Below are 19267 nucleotides of genomic sequence, written 5' to 3'. Positions count from 1 at the left end.
TTGTAAATTAGGCTCAGAGCCTCTATATACAACCATGAATGTTACAAATGTTAGAGCGGTTAGAATGACAAGTATTTTTGAAAGTTTCTGTATGATGATTTATGATTTAGGATGATTTAGGAAATAACCACCAGTTCATAAATTTTGAATAATAAGTAAGGTAATAATTGATATATTCTCAAGGGAAATATTTAAAAAAAAAATAGGGCTAAAAATTTCGATATTTTTTTATTTTCTAAATTCTTTGTTCAAATTCTAAGAAACATACAACATCGAAGAAGGTCTATGGAGGCTATCTATGGAAAAAAATTTAAGCCACTATCTTTTTTATCTTGAAAGATATTGAGTTTTGAATTTTTCGATTTGTGACTTTTTGCCCCAATCTCCCCTAATATTTAAATTCTATTTTTTTCAGATTCAAAATCGTTACACTAAGAAAAAACCTAAAAAAGTTAAAACAACTCTATTGCACAGTTGAATTAACTCTACGAATATCGATGTAATTATTACTCTTTTTCGATGTAAAATTTCATCTCGACTGAAGTATATGCTTAAGTCTTTTAGTTTTAAGAATATACTTCAGTCAAGAAGATTTTCCTGTGACAAAGGTCATATGGAACATCAACTAGAAAGATGTCTAACAGTGTTTCATAAAGACATGTGCGTGCATTATATGTGATATTTCGCTCGAAACATAGGGAACTTGAGGTCAAGAAAATATTAATAGTTTTATAAAATAAAAAAAAAACATAAAATTGCAAAACATATTCATTTTGAGATTTGAAAGAGTTATTTTAACTTTTAAAACGAGTTAGTTTCAGTCTTAAAAAAAAGTTATTTACATTCTTTTGTCATGTAAATTTTAGGAAAAAAAGTTAAAACAACTCTTCTGAATATTACACCATAAAAGAAGTAAAATCAACTCTAAAATATAGTTAATCGAAAATCACAAAATCGAAAAAGAGTTAATTCAACATTGATTCGAGTAAGTTTTATTCGATTATTTTTCTGACTGTAGGCAAAGCAAAAAAGGTTTTTGAATTGGTTGAGCAAGACGAGCGAAACACTGTTTCGTTAGGTCACGCCCACATTTTACATATGGTTCCTAAATCTTAGGATCATGGGGCAAAACCCATTACATAAGATAGCCGAAAAATTTAAATCTTTGATATAAAAAAGCATAAAAGTTAGAATATTTGCTTTATTTATCACAAATTCTTGAAGAGGCGTGGCTTATTTTAAAAGGGAGTGACATTAAGAATCGTCTTTAAATGACGTAGAATAAAAACAAATCATAGAATTACACAAATGTATCTATGAGATTAATTCGGGAGGTTCACTGTCATTTTCATGCAAATTAAAAAAAAATGTGAAAAAGAATTACAGCTAATTAATATTTCCAAGTAATTTTATGCCTAATATCCTAATGTTCTAGACACACTTACGACTTAAGGCGAGAGACGACTTGACGAAATTATAATCAAAATAATGATCAGATTAACTTTCCTGTGGATTAACTTTTTTAGTGGAAAACTGATGGAAATTTAGTGATATCAATATTTTGATTATAATTACGTTTAGCCGTCTCTCGGCTTAAGTCGTAACTGTAACTAGGCCTAGGGCATATGGGCCCTAATAGAATCAGGCTAATACTCGTGAATATTTAGCCTGTAAAATTTAGCAGTAAAGGATTCAGTTAAGTGAGCCCTCACAATATGACACTTTGGGATAAATTCAGTGATACATTTTGCAGGGTAATATTCTCGTGGATCAGCCTGAATTTATTTAGGCTCTAACAAAGTGGAGAGTACCCAGAGAACTTTGAGAGACTGCAACATTTTGAGAATATTGTGGAATCTTTGTCCCTTGCCTTTTTTACTAATAAATTATTATCATTTTTTGTAAAAAATTGAATTTGACTTACCAGTAAAGATCAAATGAGAATCTCTCTTTGAGCGTCAGCAGAGTGGTATCGAATCCCTCCTCTTTGATATTATCGATGTACTTCCGGATAAATGCGTACTGCCTGGCGATATTTTTGCACTGGACAAGAGCTGAGGACAGTGCACTGCTTCCTTTGAGTTCCTGCATCTCACTGGATGAGAAGTTCATCACGGTGGAGTACTTCTCGGGAAGAATATCTATATAGGGCTTCCAGAAGCTATTGGGATTGAGTTTCTCCACAAGGAGAGAAAAGGCAAGCTTGATGTTGGACATTGACTGTATCATGGGCATTTCGGACATCATGGGAGCAATTGCAGTGCTCACATTGTCCAAACCCATTAGCAATTTTTTAGGGATGCTTATAAACACAGCACCCTCATCAAATTCCTTAGTCGCTTCCAATCCCATGCCATAGCCAGGTATCTCACTTATCTTGACTCCATCGAAATGTGCTCCATTATCGCGTGCCCAATTGCAGAAGCTCTCAATGCATCCAACACGATTTTTGCTGCTTGAACTCTTTACCTTCAGATCCGACTCAATGCTCTGGACACGGTCCAACAGAGATCGGATTTCCACGTACTGTGACCACTGTTCAGACAAATTTGTGGTTGTTTTGAAGCCGTGGCTCAAGATTTGATCAATGCATTTGGCCAATTCATTGCGTTTGTTTACCGGGAGCTTCTTTGCTTTCTGACCCTTTCCCATTTTTTACACCACACCAGAAAAAACCTCTTCCCGTTTGATATTTCACACACAATGGTCTTTCTCAAATCACGCGGAAATTTTCACAGAAATCTTTAGTTTATTTTTAGACGCAAAAATTCATATTTATCTTTTTCCTAATTGGATTCCAACTGCATAACCACACTTTTTCACAGACAAAAAAAATTCCATCGGCCCTCTAGCAGAACAATTGTGAAACAATGCTGTCAGTTAACCTAACCTCAAAAAAGCCTGCTGTGTGTTTTGTTTTGGTTTTAAAATTGCAGAGAATTTTCACAAAAATGGTAAGAAATTGACTTTTTTAAATAAACATCCATAATAGAATAGTTCTTTGAATATCCGACAGCAAAACTTACGGAATATCCTACCCATTATCTATCCAAATTTGCGAAATATCCGACAACTCTCATCCTTTCATGCGGCTCCCAATCCTGAGCATAAAGATGCAGATACCCTTCCGACTGGTGAGCCAGAACTGGATAAATTGTACTCAAAGTTGGAAATAGAGTTAAGGGGTGTAGATCCAACGGTCCTCAAGAGTTATTCCTGGTTCGCAACAACAGCAGCTCAGCACATGGGAATCGAAGTTGGCGAATGGTGAGAAAAGACAAATTCGCAATTTTCAGACAAATTTTAAAGCTTGATCTTTTCAGTTGGGCATTGAAGAAAGCACATCACGATCGGATGACTTTGTTGCGATGTGTTCACATTTTCAAGAAACACAGAGTCCAATACGAAATGCGAACTTACTTCCGGTACATGAACTTCCACAAACTGACCGGTTCAACGCTGGACACATTTCTGGAGTACATTGAAAGGAATATTCCAGAGGGAGTGGCACTGAAGGCTACTAAAACGGAGGTACAGCCGCTTCCGGAACACTTTACTACACCACCGACAGTTAAAGAGTGAACAAAGTGAGTTGCCAGCATTTATTCAATATTTGAATAGAAAATATATAGATAGTTTTTATTGCAAATTGTTGCTAAATAAGCAAGATCACTACTGAATTTTATTCTCCATTGCCGAGAGGATCTCGTTGATAAGAGTTTGAGTGGCATGAAGGATATCCTTGATAAAGTTCTGAAAAGGTTTCTTGTTGAATGTGAGGATGCGATATTCAGCTTGATTTCGGTAGAGTCTCATAATTAAGGTTTCAATGAATAGGGCTTGTCTGGCCATTCTATACCACTGTCTTATGGCTTTCTCCGGAAGAGGAGTCTGAGAAAGGTTGTAGGTTTTCTGGAATTCTTTCAAATCTTCAACTAATTTCTCAGACATCTCTTCAATTGTTTTAATTTGTTTCGTAAGTTGTCGTAATAGTCTCTCTTCGACTCCTGAAGGAGCTTCCACGGTTCGATGTAAATCCAGGAATCTTATATTCACTGTCCTTGTTGTCTGCTCGGAACAACTCCATATGCCGAAGAAATTGATAAAAAGTAAGATCATAAGCACTTTCCCGGTCATTTTGAATTGCACAAAAAATAGAAGTACTTCTTTAGCTGAAAGACAACTGCGAGAAATTGCAGATGATCCCTCTCCATCAGCCACTTTATACGCTAAATCAAAAGTGTGTCAGCTGCAATAACATGAATTTTTTAAGTAAAGAATATTTCAAAGAAAAATTTATTGGGAATAGAAAAAAAGCAAAATTATGTGGAATTCTTTACCTTGAGCACAATTTTTTTTTAATTAGTCTTACTAGTAAATCGTAAACATAGTCTATTATCAATTCAATGCACAGTAGCACATAAAATAGCAAATCATTTTACCACAAAAATATCTGACAAAAGAAATATGGAAAATATGCAATTGAACGTTATCATTCTCGAATATTGTTGACTTATTGTTCTCAATATCACCTATCTTGACTCAAAGTGCTCCACTTGATTCACTTTCAGTGACTTATTCTTTGAAAAAAAATTGAGAAAAAAAATATTTATTAATATCAATCAACATTTTCAGCACAATTTGTATCTGAAATCCCTCTCATTACTCAAATTTGACTGAAATTAATTTATTAATTATGATTTCTATCGATACAACATGCAATTGAATAAATTTAATCATTTGAAAATTGTAAATATCTCTGGCACGTTGTCGAGATTTGCGTATATATATATGCCATAAATTTTCAACTATTTAAATAAGCTATCTAAATTTAAACTTATTTATCATAACACAGTCTGAAAATTTTCAAACAAAAGTTGAAATACGAAAATTTTGCTACAATTTCGTGATCGGATATTTTCACATTTTTGAATGAATTCTTAAATTTAATTCAAATCTATATAAAAATATTTTTTCTTAACGGATTACTATATTCTATTGAATTGTCTTTATCATAAATACGCTAATAAAATATTATTCAATATAGTACGACTCCGATAGAGTCAACTCCTAAAAATTTTAAACACCGTGAAAAAATCTGTAAAATTCCGGATTTTATGTTAAACTTTTAAACTTATTTTGTTAAGTAAGAGCTTGAGAGATTTTTTAACGAGTGAAATAACTTAAAATATTGCAGATATACAAAAATCAAATGCATTGACTCTATCGGAGTCGTACTGTATTTTAATAATTCTGAAATTGTACATGAAGCATACACTTTTTACGGATTTAATAAGAGCTATGCATCGTAAAAAGAAATGCGGTAAAAATCGTGTTATATGGCTCCTGCACATCTTTTAGATCCGGAAAATTTCATGAAATCGAAATTCAAATCCTTTTCTTTTCACGCGTTTTGCATATCTCTATCTCATTCTTTTGTACTCTTCTTTTAAACGTCACATCAAATTAAATTTAGCTGAATCGAATTTGAGCTAAATTTGAGCGTATCATTACAGGCATATGCAAAACGTTTGAGAAAGAAAAGGATGTGAATTTTGATTTTATGAATTTTTTCTGATCTAAAAGGTATGCCGAACCCAATAGTCACTAAAAAAACTGAAATTCAATCAATAAAAAAACGATTTTTTCTAAAAAGGGTTGGCAAAGCGTCCGAGGCTTTGCGAGCTGCTCAAACTCCCGAGAAAGAGCTCTGCCTTATATTCCTTTTTGCAAATTTTTCTGGTGCATATAAAATTACTGTCGAATTAAATTTGTCTATAAATCACCTCAAAACCAGCTTTAAGTTGAAAATTGTTCAAGAAGAGTGTTTCAAAAAATCATTAACCATTTAATTAATGAATTGAACAAAACGGGCGAAAATTAGGCTTTTGACCTTCAATAATTCAAGATGGCGAATTAACCGGGGAAAGGTGTCTAAGAGCTAGCCTCGAACGTAATCTCTTAATATTTGCCCCTCCTCCTTCATACGTCCCCTATTCCCTTAAAATACATAAAAAATGAGGTTTTTCTAACATTGTAAAAAATTGGCCTTAGCGATTTCAATGATTTTTGGATATGTTATGTAGATAGTCCAGCTGAACATTTCGTTACGTTCGAAGTAATGTCATTTGAGGAGGGGTCATCCCAGACCGGAAGTCGATATTTCTTACCGTTTGAATTTTATATGGGTTAAAAGACTAAAAAGGTCCGAAAAACAATTTTTTTTAAAATTAGCTCTATTACCGTTACTTTACCGATTCACCGCCAATTCATTGAAATCACTAGGGCCAATTTTTTGCAATGTTAAAAAAACATGTTTTTGGAGGGGTTAGAAGGGGTGGGGGGTACTTTGGGTAAGTTAGTTCGCTAGAGCATGCTGACTTGTGGGGGGGGGGGGTCACCGAAGACCGGAAGTCAATATCTCTTACCGTTTAGCGGCCAGAGAATTTGAAAAAAAGAAGTGGATTGGGAAAACTGCTCTCTCTTGGAGTTCGAGCAGTTAAAATACAATTTGGATAATAATCGCTCCAGCACACCTCTCAGATAAGGAAAATTTCATGAAATCAAAATTCTCATCTCTTTCTTTCTCAAATATTTTGCATATGTCTATCTTACTCTCTCGCACTCTTCTTTTAAATGCCATAACAAATTCAATTTAGTTCAACTCAGTTTTGAGTGCATAAGAATGAGATAAACATAAAAAATGCACGAGAGAGAAGAAGATGTAAATTTTGTTTTCATGAAATTTTCCTAATCTAAAAAGTGTGCTGGAACCACAAAAAACAACAGACAGTACTCAAAATAGATCATTCAAACGAATGAAATCATTCCTTCAGTTGCGTCGTAAGGGAAAAGAAGAATATTTTGTTTTGTCTGCAACCATCCTAAATGTTAATTGTATGTATAATTCTTTTTTTTTGTAATTGGACTAAAATTTTTACTAATGAAAACCTTTTTTTATCGGCCAAATTTGATTTACTGACTATAAGACATATAAAGACTACACAGTATTAAGCAAATGATTTATTATTATTATTATATGAAAAAATGTTGAATCAAGTTGATAAATATATTTCAATGATAAGGAAGAGAGGTGTTTTCTCAATATTCCTTCTAAGGAAAACTATACATCCCACTGGAAATGCAGGTGTATCCAGAACATAAGGGCCGAAATAGACTAAGGCTGAACTTCGAAAATATTTTGCTTGTAAAATTTGACAGATTCTAGAGATTTTATTCTAAATTGTTATACACTGAGGACTTAGGATCATCGATTAGAGATCCTTTGTATAAATTTGCTGCCAAATTTTACATGCTAAATATTCTCGAGGATTAGCCTGATTCTATTTGGTCCCTAATTCTACCCTGGGAAACTGAGGGGGTGGACATTGGCTCTGAAAAATGCGACCAGTTTTAGTGTAATTTTTTTCCCGTTTTCGTACACATTTCACGAGATATCTCCGAAACTACGTAGGTTGCCGATTTGGGGTTTTTGGTTGCCTCTTCGTTATTAAGTTGGCTTTTATTTTGTATTTGCATTTTTTGCTAATTCATTACACAATGACAGAAAACACCGAATGAACTCCAAAGTTTTTTTGGCGCGCTCGAAACACATGTGAAACATAGGAAACGTCATGCTCCTAGTTGAATCATTCCTAGCGAGTTTTTAAGGTCAAAGGTTAAAAAAAAGCTCTAGAGATCGCAGTGAGAGGTCATGTTTTTACTCGTTGGAAAGGTTTTGGAATTTCTGACAAAAATTAACCGGTTCCAATCGGTTTTGAACCGGTAATAAACCGGCTCATAACCGATAAATAATTTTTATTCAAAATTCAATGATATTAGTCCTAAGTTATTTTTGATCAGTTTTTATTAAAGGAATACGAGAAAAATATGAAATGTTCGAATCCAGAGTATGTGCGAAGCCTGAAAGCCTTCCCTTAAATAGTTAAGGATCATTGATTTACGTTAAATCTGGAGCACGACGTTTCATATTAGGGTAAGTTGCATAAATTGGAACAATTTCCAGAGGCTCGAACTTTGATACAAGACTAAAGACATTATAAATACATTTTTCCCTGATAACATACATAAATTTGCTCCTTGATTCTTCTAGAATATTACCGTTTCATGGAAATTCTTGAAAAACATTTTGAAAAGTTCTTAAATACAAGAAAAATACGTGAGTGCAAAACAATATAATTTGGACAGGGTGGGACAAGTTGGACGTGGGAATTTGGACAATGCGTAGGGGAAGGTTGTGCAAGTTTCAAGATTTTTTACTGAATGCCATACAAACTGAATCAATTATACCACTAGGGTAAAGTGTATAATTAAAAAGTAAAAAACATTAAGGCTTAGATATATATTATTTATTAAATCTTTTTCTTGGATATTTTAATTTTCTTGCTTTGCTCCTTTTCTTCTTTTATTTTGAACCTTTCTTCCTGTTTCTGAAGTCTAATTCTTTTTTTTCTTGCATAGCCTCTTCTTTTAGTTTTCTTTAATCATACGAATTGTCACAAAGAACTTCAAACATGAATTTAAAAACTCCATAGAATAATAATAGATACCTGTCCACCTTTGGGCGAAAGCATTACACCCGTTTCGTCAAGATTAAAGACGCGATCAGGAGGAAGTTCCAGAAGATCTTTGGATTTTAAATATTCATGAGTTTTCTCAAACCACTCAGTGGTAATACCAGCTCTTTGGGTTGTGTATGCTTCTGGTGTACGAAGTCTCAATTCTGGGTATCTGTTCAAAAAGCTCTTGAACCAAGAGTATCCTGGCCTGCCATCGGTGAACTCGTTGACAATCTTGAACTTCTTACAAATAATTTGCACAGTGTTGAGGACTTGATCTTTTGTTATAGGATGCCACTTGTCACTGCATCCTAAAATCCATTCAACGAGCTCATCTTCTATATCTTTTGGCAGCGTAGGAGGCCTTCCCCCAGAGCATTCTTCCGGACATTTCCCGGTCAGCTTATTAAAAAGTGTTGTTCTTGGCACCCCAAATAATACTGACACCTGACTTAGTGACTTTCCTTGACGAAAAGCTTCCAGTGCTTTGTTCACTTGGTCTTGAGTATAGGATTTGTACTTTTTCAATTTATTTGCCTTTTTACCCATCTGAAATAAAAAGAAAACCCCTGCAATACAATCGTATCTCCGGATGTCCAATTTGTCACTTTTGCTCACGCTTCAAATAAGCACTTTTTCTTCTTACAGTTAGTAATTATATCAAATAAAACCATTACGTACCGTTAACTATCGAGATTAAACACTTTATTCCACTAAAATTTGCCAGAAATATTGAGAAATGTCAACAGAACCGAAAAACCAAAGTCACTCTTCCTGTGTTTTTATTAGGAAAAAATGGCCGATCGATGTATTTTTTCGACGGTGAAAAGTTACACTGTCAATTGAGGTGAGAATTTTATACGTTAAATCTTATTCATATGAATGGATTTTCACTTTATTTGCAGCACAAGGAACCAAATAATTAAACTATAACATAGAAAAATATACTAATTAAAATTTAGTACTGTATTTATCAAGAAAAAATTGCCTGTCCAACTTGTCCCAGCGAAATTTTCCAACTTTTGCCATTGTCCAACTTGTACCAATTTACCCTAGTGTTCTTGGACAGTTCACTATGAACTCGCTGATTCTGCCACTACGAGATTAATTCCATCTAAACAAGTCGACATGAACGAATCGAAGAAAGAATCTCTCGATACGATTAATATTAATTGTTACGTTTCTTTTACTGCAGTAGATACTATAAACAATATTATTCAAGTCTTTTAAATAAAATTTTAAATTATGCTTTTGAATTTTGAAATTTGATAATTTAATCAATTTGGGTGATTTGCTATATCTATTCAATTGCACTCCGTATCTTTGAGTCTTTTCGTCTACAAATAATCTCTATCTCACCTGATATACTTGACTTATCGTCTCAGACGAATATTCTCCAAATAGTGATACTCAGTGGTTGAAAGAGTTTTGACATTAAGCTGTTTGACTGAAATGAAAGTGTTTGAAATCCTTACAATTCTATCAATACTATCTTTGGGCATTTCCTCTGCAATATCGGTGGAAAATGTTAGAGAATATTTGCAATCACAGTTGATGGATGAGAGGGAAGAGAGCAAATCAATGGAAGAGGCGCTTTTGATATTTTTTGAAGAATTTCGGTGTCGCATGAAGATGGAAATGGAAGATTTAAATCTTCCGGCATTGGATCCTTTCACCACGGATTTTATGGAATTCGAAATGGATGATGAACTTGGGAGTATCAGAGGGGCACTTTCCAATCTTCGAGTTGATGGATTATCGGGTTTTATGGTGAATGACTTGGTGTTTAATATGGACAATCTTGATTTCTGGATAGAGGTCACTCTTCCCAGGCTATCTATGTCAGGATATTATGATATCGATGGAACATTGGGTGGATTACTGCCAATATTCGGAGATGGGAATTTTTCCATTGTCCTCACGGAAATGCATACAGTAATAAATTCAACAATTGGATACGATGGAATCACAGTGACATGGAGTATGCCTGATTTTAAAATGGATTTTCGCTTGGGAAATCTAACCACATCCATTGAAAATTTGTTCAATGATGACGAATTGGCGGACTTCTTCAATTTGGCATTCACAACGCTTGGTGCTGAAATTGTTGATGTCATGTTTCCGGACATTGAACCACAAATTGCAGACATGGCCAAACAAATGACACCCGAAATGCTTAATGGTGTGACTATCAATGAATTTTTGGATATTATTTTTCTCATTGAGCCCTTTCTTCCTGATTTGCCGGACAGTGAGGTGTGTGAATATGAGATTATCTATCCAAAAGACATGAAAAATCCAATGTAATTCTGTTTAATGATAAGATTTACTTGTTTTCTTACAACCATTATTATTATTTTTTTGTCATACTTTATATTTTTTTTTTGTTCTTCAGATTACGAAATAACTTGTAATTAGATTAATTCTAAATGAGAAAAGAAATTAACTATCATCTGTCCTTTCTACAAGATATATTTCATCACTCAAAGTAAAAAATAGAACGAACAATGAAAACAATATTAACCAGTCTAAGAAATTAACAGGAAATTAAAGCAGATGGTACAACTTTTTTTTACCTTAAAAAATTCATATCCTAATAAATATTTTATACAATTTTCTTGAGAAAACGAGTAAGAAAATAACACTACTCTCAAATACACTTGATTCGTAATTTTTCTTTTTGTAAATAAAGTTTAAATCTAAAGCATATTTCCCTCTATTTTTTTTATTAATTTCGTTTCATAGTTCACGTCAATTTTTTTTTATAATCATATAGATTCTAGCAATTGAATTTCTTTTTTTTAATTAATTAATAAGATAAATAATTTCATAAGTCCGAGTGTAGGATCTCATACAATTTCATTGAAATGCATAAGTCGAGTATACTATTGAATGATTTTAATGTAGAAAAATGTGTCTTTACTACTCTTGCAGCAGGCAACCCTAATTCTAGCAATTTTAGATATTTCATGTTTTTTTTCAGCAATTAATAGCATACTTCTAGATGTTTTAACATTAATTGTGACAGTGTAAACATCACAAAATTTTATTAACTTTTGATAACATTCACAGGCCTAGCAAATGTGTTCTTTTTTGTATAACAATCAATCAGAAACTGCTAGAATTGGTATTGACTGATGCAACTGATAAGCAATTTATTCTAATGCAATGTTTTTATACATTTGACTCATGTACTTTAAAATAAAATGAGATAATACAGTCGGACCATTAGTTTTTTTTTAAATGTTCTTTTTTTGTATCCCATTAAATATAAATATTCTCCCATTATTAAATTGTGTTAACCAGGTTTCACTTTTATTTTCCATGTTACATTTGGTGGACGTTGTTGCAAAAAATTCCTTCACTTCTTCCTCAAATGGATCAAGGACATAATGTTATTGAAAATAGCGTGTTTTTTTTTATTCATCATATTACAATGTTTCGCCTGGATAAATGTAGAGTATTGAATTTTTTTTTTCTTGGTGGGGAATAATTGTGTGGTAATTACCGTCTGTTTTGATAGTTTATCATGGCAAAGCTTTCTACCGTTGTTACAGGTACATTTAAAAATTTATATATTGAAAATCAATTAAGTGTCTTGTGGGACTTATGCAATTGGTAATCCTCTTTTCAAAAGTTGTGACAATAGTTCTTTCAAGTTTTTTTTTGTATCCAAAGCCTGTATTTGAGTTGCTTTAAGAAAGTTTCCTTCATTCTGACTGTGGGACTTTATGCGAGTATTTGGTAAAAATTTGCTCCAATAGTTTTTTTTTATACACATTTATGAAATTGAAAATAGAAAGATAATACTTGAATGATTGTTTTTTTTTAAATTGCCTAAATTTAAATGTATCTATGATATGCGAAACTCAAATTGATATTAATATTCTCTCAAAGAGTTTCTTCATCACTAAAAAACAATAAAATTTATTGCACATTATTTCTTTTTTTTTCTATATCACTCACAAGAAAAATTTTAAAAGGAAAATATTTTTTTTTGTAATTTCTTTTCACTAAAATGCCCTGTGGAAGCTTTTCTTTTTTGTTGTTGCTCCTTATGTATGTAAAATACATTATTACATACATTCATTACATTGAACATTTTATTTTTTAAATACTTGATTCTCTAAATCTTAGTTTTACGTTAGAAATTTCTTATTTTTTTTTCCATGATCTATTAACACTAATTAATTAATTTCGCAATGTTGGCTGTGTTGAGTTGAAGTTATTTGAAATTTTGTCTGCTCCACCGTATAAAAAGATTCTAATATTTCTCAATGTTCTTCTAATTGGATAATAATCGTGTGAAAAAAATTGTATACATTATTAGAAGTTTTTTTTTCAGGCTGTAATGTCCAGATTCAGTTAAAGCAATAAAACGAAATGCTATGTTGAATTGATCCGTTAGAAAGTGGTTCTAACTTTGAAACATTACGTTTGGTTCCTTCCACTCCTACTATATAAATATAAGTTTTTAAATTTCCTGTCATTTTTTATGATGATTCAATAAATTCTCCCAAATTGGGGGAAGATATTTTACACAAAGTGAAAAAGATTTTAAAAATCTAATTAGAATAATACACGAAATATTTTAATAAAATTTAAAAGTGTCTTTTTCCTAATTCATTTTCATTTCACATGAAGAAAAATTGCCATTTGATTAGGTATCTAAAATGTATAGAAGATTTCTCAATCATTCACCATTCAGAGAATATTTCCTGTGATATAAAATTGCACTTTGGCTTTGATTAGTTTTTTTTTCTGTTGTTGCATGTGAAATTTTTGTCAATGTATTTTGTGTGAAAAAACATAATCCCCAGATCATATTGAAATTTTATATATTTAATAAATTTTCATTGTTGACAAAATAATAATTTGGCTTTCCTGTCAACACAATGGATCAATGCAATAACATTTAATTTGCAAACATTTTAATTCAGTTTTCAGAGGCATAATTATAATTTTTTTTAATATTAAATTTGAAAGTTTTACATACAAAATAAAAATATTTGGTTTTTGTTCATCCACAATTATTTTCATTGATCACACAGTATATTGGATAATTTTATTTTATTACGAAGATTAAATGTATGGCAATTATTTATTTATTCCAATAGCACATGGAACATTTTCTATTTGAAAAATTTATTTTCTCACCTTTTTTTTGCAATATAAAATGTCCGCTTGAGTTAATTTATACACAAAGTTCCAATTTTGGAACAACTTTAGCCATCGACAATTTTATTATGTTTATTATTTGCCTAAATTATTCAGTAATTTTTGTTGTAACACTGATGGTAGTTTTAATGTTTTAATGTTTTAATGCCCGTTTCTCCGGAATTGTGATAATTTATTATGCAAAAATTGGAGTAATTAATGTCTTACAATTTACACCACTTGTTTTTTTTTTAGTTGTAACATATAAAGTTATTGCTGAACATTTAATGTCCGATAATTTTTGTTAATCATTTTTTTTGGGGTTTTGTATAAGTGTTTCAATTTTCCTCACTTTTCCATTACAACTTCCAGATTCCTGAGGAAGGGAGACAAGAGTTAAAAGTGAGAAAAGATTGCTAAAAAAAAAAACAAGAAAAAATTTTGTAAATAATAAAATAATTATTATGTGAGGAATCACTCTATTTAAGCGTATCTAATTCATCCACATTTTGTAATTAGAAAAATTGTCCAATAGTCACAGTTTTGATTATAATTATAACACTCTCAATTGAAAAGTTGAAATGAAAACTAATTCTTAATTCACAAAGGAAATTACAGATCAATTAAAGAGACGGAATCTTTGAGTTTATTGCTGACGAGATGCTCAGGCAGTCGTCAAAGTCCTGTATCGAACATTTGCAGTGATTTTGTAACAAGATCATCCTTCAAACAAGCTTCTAGAAATTCCTCAATTGTTATCACTCCGTCCTGATTCAGGTCCAACTTTCGAAAAACTCTGTCAACCTGTTAAACATAGAAATGTGTGAGTTTAGAAAGTGAAACAAACTATGAATAAAAGAAAAAATCTCTTAAGAGAAGGGAACTTTATGCTCCTCTCAAAATACCAACTGAAACCTTTGTTTAAATTATAACTTTTCAAATTAAATATTGTTATATTAGCAAAACTTTTAAATGAAATATTTAATTTGATATTATTATAAATTCTATTGTATAAATTTATCTTTTTCTTCAAAATGAAGAATAACCTTTTGGAAGAATACTCTTGATTTTCCGAGTACCTATATAACTAAAGGAAAACTACTTGAAACCTGAAACTAACTGCAGGAAATTGCTTAAATGACAAAAAAGTTCGTAAAATTTTGTCATTTGTTCGTAAATGCGTTCGTAAAATGTTCGACAGGAAAACAAACATTTACGAACAAATGACAAAATTTTACGAACATTTTTTGTGTGTTTACGAACATTTACGAATAAATGTTTGTAAAAGTACAAAAAATGCTCGTCAAGTGATCATGTTAAGAACAATATTTGTGAAAAAGTACAAACTTTTACGAACATGTTTGTGGGTTATACGATTCACAAGCATTTCGTAACTCTCCCATAGGAATTCACAAACATATTTACGAAATATTTTTTCTATGTAAGCAGTCTCTCTCTCGGCTTAAGTCGTAAGTGTGTCAAGGACCAAATACTAGTTAACATTTTAGATCCTGGATAATAAAAAACTGATATCAACTTATGGTCTGAGTCCTTAAAATGTGCTTACGACAAATAAATAGCAATATTTGAGGGCAATAAATCCGTTACGAGTACTTTGTTGATCCATTACTAATTAGAACCGGTTTAGTAAGGTTGGAAATTTCAAAATCTTCCTAATAAATAGGATAAGAAATATTCCCTCTAGAGTTATATATCTTTGACCTTGAAAAAATCGAGTTTGAACTGTTTTCGGTCATAAAAATATATGTTCTAAAACACATATACATAAAAATCCTGAAAATAAAAGAAATAATTGAAACCGATTACAATAAAATCCACAAAACATGATATTACAGGAAAAGGATAGGTGAAAGAAAAAGATAAAAATATTTTTTCGATAGTTTTCTTATATGGAACGCCACCGAAGACTAGAAGTTGATATCTTTTACCATTTGCCCACTATTCCGGTAACTATTTCAAAAACTTTAAATATTTTATTTGAAATTTTGAATTCCAAAATAGTGTAACATTACAATTTTAAGTATTTGTAAGTTAAAAAAAAATATAAAAAAAATATTATTCACGAATTTTATTACAGAATTTTACAATTAATTATTCATAAATCAGTAAATATAAGATTTTATCGTTAATTCCTTTTAATTGTTTGGTTTTGATAATTGCATATGCAAATGTAAGGCATTATGAAGTGCTAAAACTTAAATAGCTGAATATTAAAGTTCATTATATCGCAAAATTAGTTTTTACTGGCATTACAGTTTAACGATGTATCGTAAAATTTAAAGTTCTCAGATTACTGAATAAAGAGCCGATATTTTTCCGAGTTGTTTAATTTGATAAAAATGTTAAAAACGAGTGGAATCAATTTTATTAATTTGAAGCCTCGAAAAAAAATCAACCCTATATATTATATACTTATTGATTCATTTTTGCATATGAATATAATTTTATTATTGCTATATTTGAGAATTAAAAATATTCACCTGGTCTCTGGCTTTCCTGTCATCCTCTGGCTGATGTGCTCTTCTACCCATTAGCTCATGCACAGCTTGCACCACTTCACCTAATTCATTCCGACTAATACAGCCATCTCCATTCAAATCATAAAGTTTAAAAGTCCATCTCAATCTCTCATAAACTGAACCTCGCAATAAAGTTGATAATGTTACTAACAAATCCTAAACGGACGAGAAGAAGAGAAGAAAAACGTACAATAATTCCTGTAATATAAATTATTCATCTAAATATATATGAAAAATATGCGTAAAACATGCCTCAGATATAATGACACTAATAATTCAATAATTCATTATTCATGTAAAGAAATTGAAATATTTGACACTATTGAAAAGGTTTTTGGTAAATATATGCATTTAATAAGGTTTTATGGTTAATGTGTAAGGTATACTTTTGTGTATGAAAATATATATCCATTGTTATTAAGGATAAAAGGTTTTTAAATGCGTGCTGATAGAAAGGAAAATTATTTCATTATTGTATATTAAACAGGAGTACTTTCTTTTCACTGGCCTAAAATATCGATTTCATGGTCCCTCTCTTTGGAAGCTTCGACGTTTTTTTTTTGCAAATTCATCCCACTACAATTAGTCTTGTTTCACTTAAATATCTTTGTGAGATTTTATTCTTCAATATCACTACTGTTTCTCACAAATTTCATCTAATTTGCACTATATTTATTTAGCTTTTTCTATATAAGAAAAATGAATAAGAAAATTTCTATTATAAGAATATGCCTATTGGAGAAAACACATTAACATAGTGTAAAAATATTGCAATAATCCAACATAGGGCTAGAACGTTTCTCTAATTGACAAAAATAGTTTGACTTTTTATATAGAAAAGTGTCAAAAGCACAAATTTATTTTAAAGTTTGCAATATGATTAGTAAATTTTAAATTCAAAAACTTGCTTAGAAAATAGTTTTTTATGAGGAAGGAACAATGGAAAAATATCGCAATTTTGCGGAATACTGAACACTTAACCACACAATACTGTACTTCAAAAGTAGTTTTGGATTATTTATTTAAGATTAATAAATTTTTTTATCAGTCGAACTCATGGCGAAAATTTACGAATTCTATCATTTCATTTAATTTTGCTATTTGCCGCTTTATAACCAATTTAAACTGATTTATAAATCCTATAAATCGCATGAAAATTAAATATTGAGAACAAATTAATTGTCGGTTTATAAGCGATAGATTGTCTATTTCATATTCATTCAGAGTTTATAGTTCATAGAAATTAGTCCAGATTGTAAGTAAATTTAATTACTATAAACTATATAATTACTACCTTGTTCTCATTTTTATGTTATGTAACTTGGGCATCTATCAATAAATTGGTATTATTATTTATTATGAAAAAAAATTACTCATTACTTAATTTACTACTTAAATTATGTAAATGATGCCAAAGTACTTTTGAGGTATAGCATCTTAGTCATGAGTTCGAGCACTTCGCAAAGCCTGGGACGCTTTGTCACCCTTTTATACCTTCTATATCAGGGTATAGGGTTGTCATTTATATCAGGGTAGGGTAAGTATGTCAAATTTCGGCATTGTTGCATGCAAGCGCCAAAGTTTCAAGTTTGAAATGTAATGTTTTTAATACAAGTCGACTTTATTGTTACTTCTTCTTAAGGGGTGATTTTTGGAACCTTTTAGACAGTTTATCGTCTATATTTTCTCTAAAATTATTCTTAACACATTTTAAAATGAATAAAAATCAAGACATATAGCTTTGGTGGCCTATTTCGGACACCTTCATTCTCATAGTTCCTCACACTTCCGGAATTCTTCCAATGTATTTTTAAATCATCTCGTTTGTCCAAGCGACATTTTTTGTTATTTTTTTGCATTGTATAATCGCTAGAGTATGCAAAAACTAAAAATTCATGGAAATTCGAGGAACAAAAAATTTGGACGGAATTGCAAGCTGGCTGAAATTTGGCACACTCACTCTAAGTGTTTCTATTATTATGATTAGCTTTTAAATCTGGTACTAATTTATAAGGTTGTAATTGGCACAACCATTTTACATAGACATAGCAGATATTTTTTTATGTCATATCAAAAATTGTATGTAATGTGTTTTCACCGTTAAATCTACTAATTCATATTCTGATTATTAATTTAAACTACAAAGATAAAAAAACTAAATTAAAAATACCACAGATTGGTACAATTAATCGAGCAATTAGAATTTTTATTGACTTTTAGCTTTGCAAAATAGCAAGGACAATGAAATTTCATATTCAGCATGGGTATTAAACTGAATAGTAATTTGGATTGCTCGTTTATTTGAATCACTCTGTGCTCCTAAAACAGTTCTATAGAGGAAATTAAACATAGAAAGATAATTATAAAACACCCAATTTAATTGGGTACTTTTTCGTGTGGTAAATATTGTTTTGTTTAAAACTTTGAAGAATTGCGAGTATAATGTAAAATGATCCTACCACTATTTATTTATATAAACTCTTTAATTAGCGGTGTCCTACTGTTAAGAATAATTCTATTTTACGATACCAGTTTTTCATTTGAGACTTTGTGAAGAGAATCGCCCGTGATGTTTAATTTATTGAACACACATATACAATGTTGTATTATAAGTTAAAATGATTGTTTTGATTTTGGAGCATGGCAAATAAATTGGTGGAGTATTATTGTTCAACATACCCGAAAGCTAATTGCTCCGTTGCAGTTAACATCGAATGCTTTGAACACGTAATGGGCATAAAGGCTGGAATCTGAAATAATAATTGATATTTTAAAAGTCATTGGATGTTTAAATTATATAACTTGGGACTGTGGTTTCAATTATTCCACCATTTAGTATATATTAGGGTCTTTTGCAAGAAAATGAGTTATACGCCACTTTATGCTCAAATCACTCTTAATGTTCTTAATTGTGGGGGGTTTATTGAAAAGGAAATGCTTGTGCAAATTTAATACTTGTTGATGAAAAAGCTACGGAAAAAGCATTTAAAT

General features: G+C 31.1%; 4 protein-coding genes across 9 annotated transcripts in view; 2 read left to right on the top strand and 2 right to left on the bottom strand.

Annotated features, from left to right (window-relative positions):
• Positions 1-2842, bottom strand: part of LOC129808259 (actin-histidine N-methyltransferase) — a 34109-nt gene extending 31267 nt beyond the window's left edge. The window contains exon 1 of the mRNA XM_055858095.1: positions 1925-2842. Within this exon, the coding sequence (XP_055714070.1) occupies positions 1925-2652 (728 nt within the window). The 5' untranslated portion in view covers positions 2653-2842. The remainder of the gene's footprint in view (positions 1-1924) is intronic.
• Positions 1-19267, bottom strand: part of LOC129808738 (Kv channel-interacting protein 1) — a 303848-nt gene that overhangs the window by 255685 nt on the left and 28896 nt on the right. For 3 of the 6 annotated variants that reach the window (XM_055858544.1, XM_055858577.1, XM_055858559.1), the window contains 3 exons: positions 18956-19026; positions 16238-16432; positions 10877-14540 (listed from right to left, as the gene is read on the bottom strand). In XM_055858544.1, the coding sequence (XP_055714519.1) occupies positions 14412-14540; positions 16238-16432; positions 18956-19026 (395 nt within the window). In that variant the 3' untranslated portion in view covers positions 10877-14411. Of the gene's footprint in view, positions 1-10876; positions 14541-16237; positions 16433-18955; positions 19027-19267 lie in introns of those variants that run through there. The other 3 variants (XR_008752453.1, XR_008752454.1, XR_008752455.1) reach the window with 2 other exon arrangements.
• LOC129808768 (28S ribosomal protein S10, mitochondrial) lies at positions 2837-3660 on the top strand. The gene is made up of 3 exons (XM_055858612.1): positions 2837-2954; positions 3017-3267; positions 3324-3660. Exons 1-3 carry the CDS (start codon positions 2871-2873, stop codon positions 3580-3582), a joined length of 594 nt encoding a protein of 197 aa, XP_055714587.1. The 5' UTR covers positions 2837-2870; the 3' UTR covers positions 3583-3660.
• On the top strand, positions 9757-11801 carry LOC129808675 (uncharacterized). Its single transcript, XM_055858449.1, has one exon. The coding sequence runs from the start codon at positions 10032-10034 to the stop codon at positions 10884-10886; it is 855 nt and encodes a 284-aa protein (XP_055714424.1). The 5' UTR covers positions 9757-10031; the 3' UTR covers positions 10887-11801.

Source organism: Phlebotomus papatasi, chromosome 1 (genome assembly GCF_024763615.1).
Source record: "Phlebotomus papatasi isolate M1 chromosome 1, Ppap_2.1, whole genome shotgun sequence".
Lineage (NCBI taxonomy): Eukaryota > Metazoa > Arthropoda > Insecta > Diptera > Psychodidae > Phlebotomus > Phlebotomus papatasi.
Note: the sequence above shows the minus strand (reverse complement) of the source record. Positions and strands in the feature narration are given on the sequence as shown.

Coding starts and splice junctions, on each gene's coding strand:
- LOC129808768 (XM_055858612.1), top strand. CDS start 2,871: ATGCTGTCAGTTAACCTAACCTCAAAAAAGCCTGCTGTGTGTTTTGTT. Junction 2,955..3,016: donor AGAGAATTTTCACAAAAATG/GTAAGAAATTGA, acceptor AATATCCGACAG/CAAAACTTACGGAATATCCT. Junction 3,268..3,323: donor GGAATCGAAGTTGGCGAATG/GTGAGAAAAGAC, acceptor TGATCTTTTCAG/TTGGGCATTGAAGAAAGCAC.
- LOC129808675 (XM_055858449.1), top strand. CDS start 10,032: ATGAAAGTGTTTGAAATCCTTACAATTCTATCAATACTATCTTTGGGC.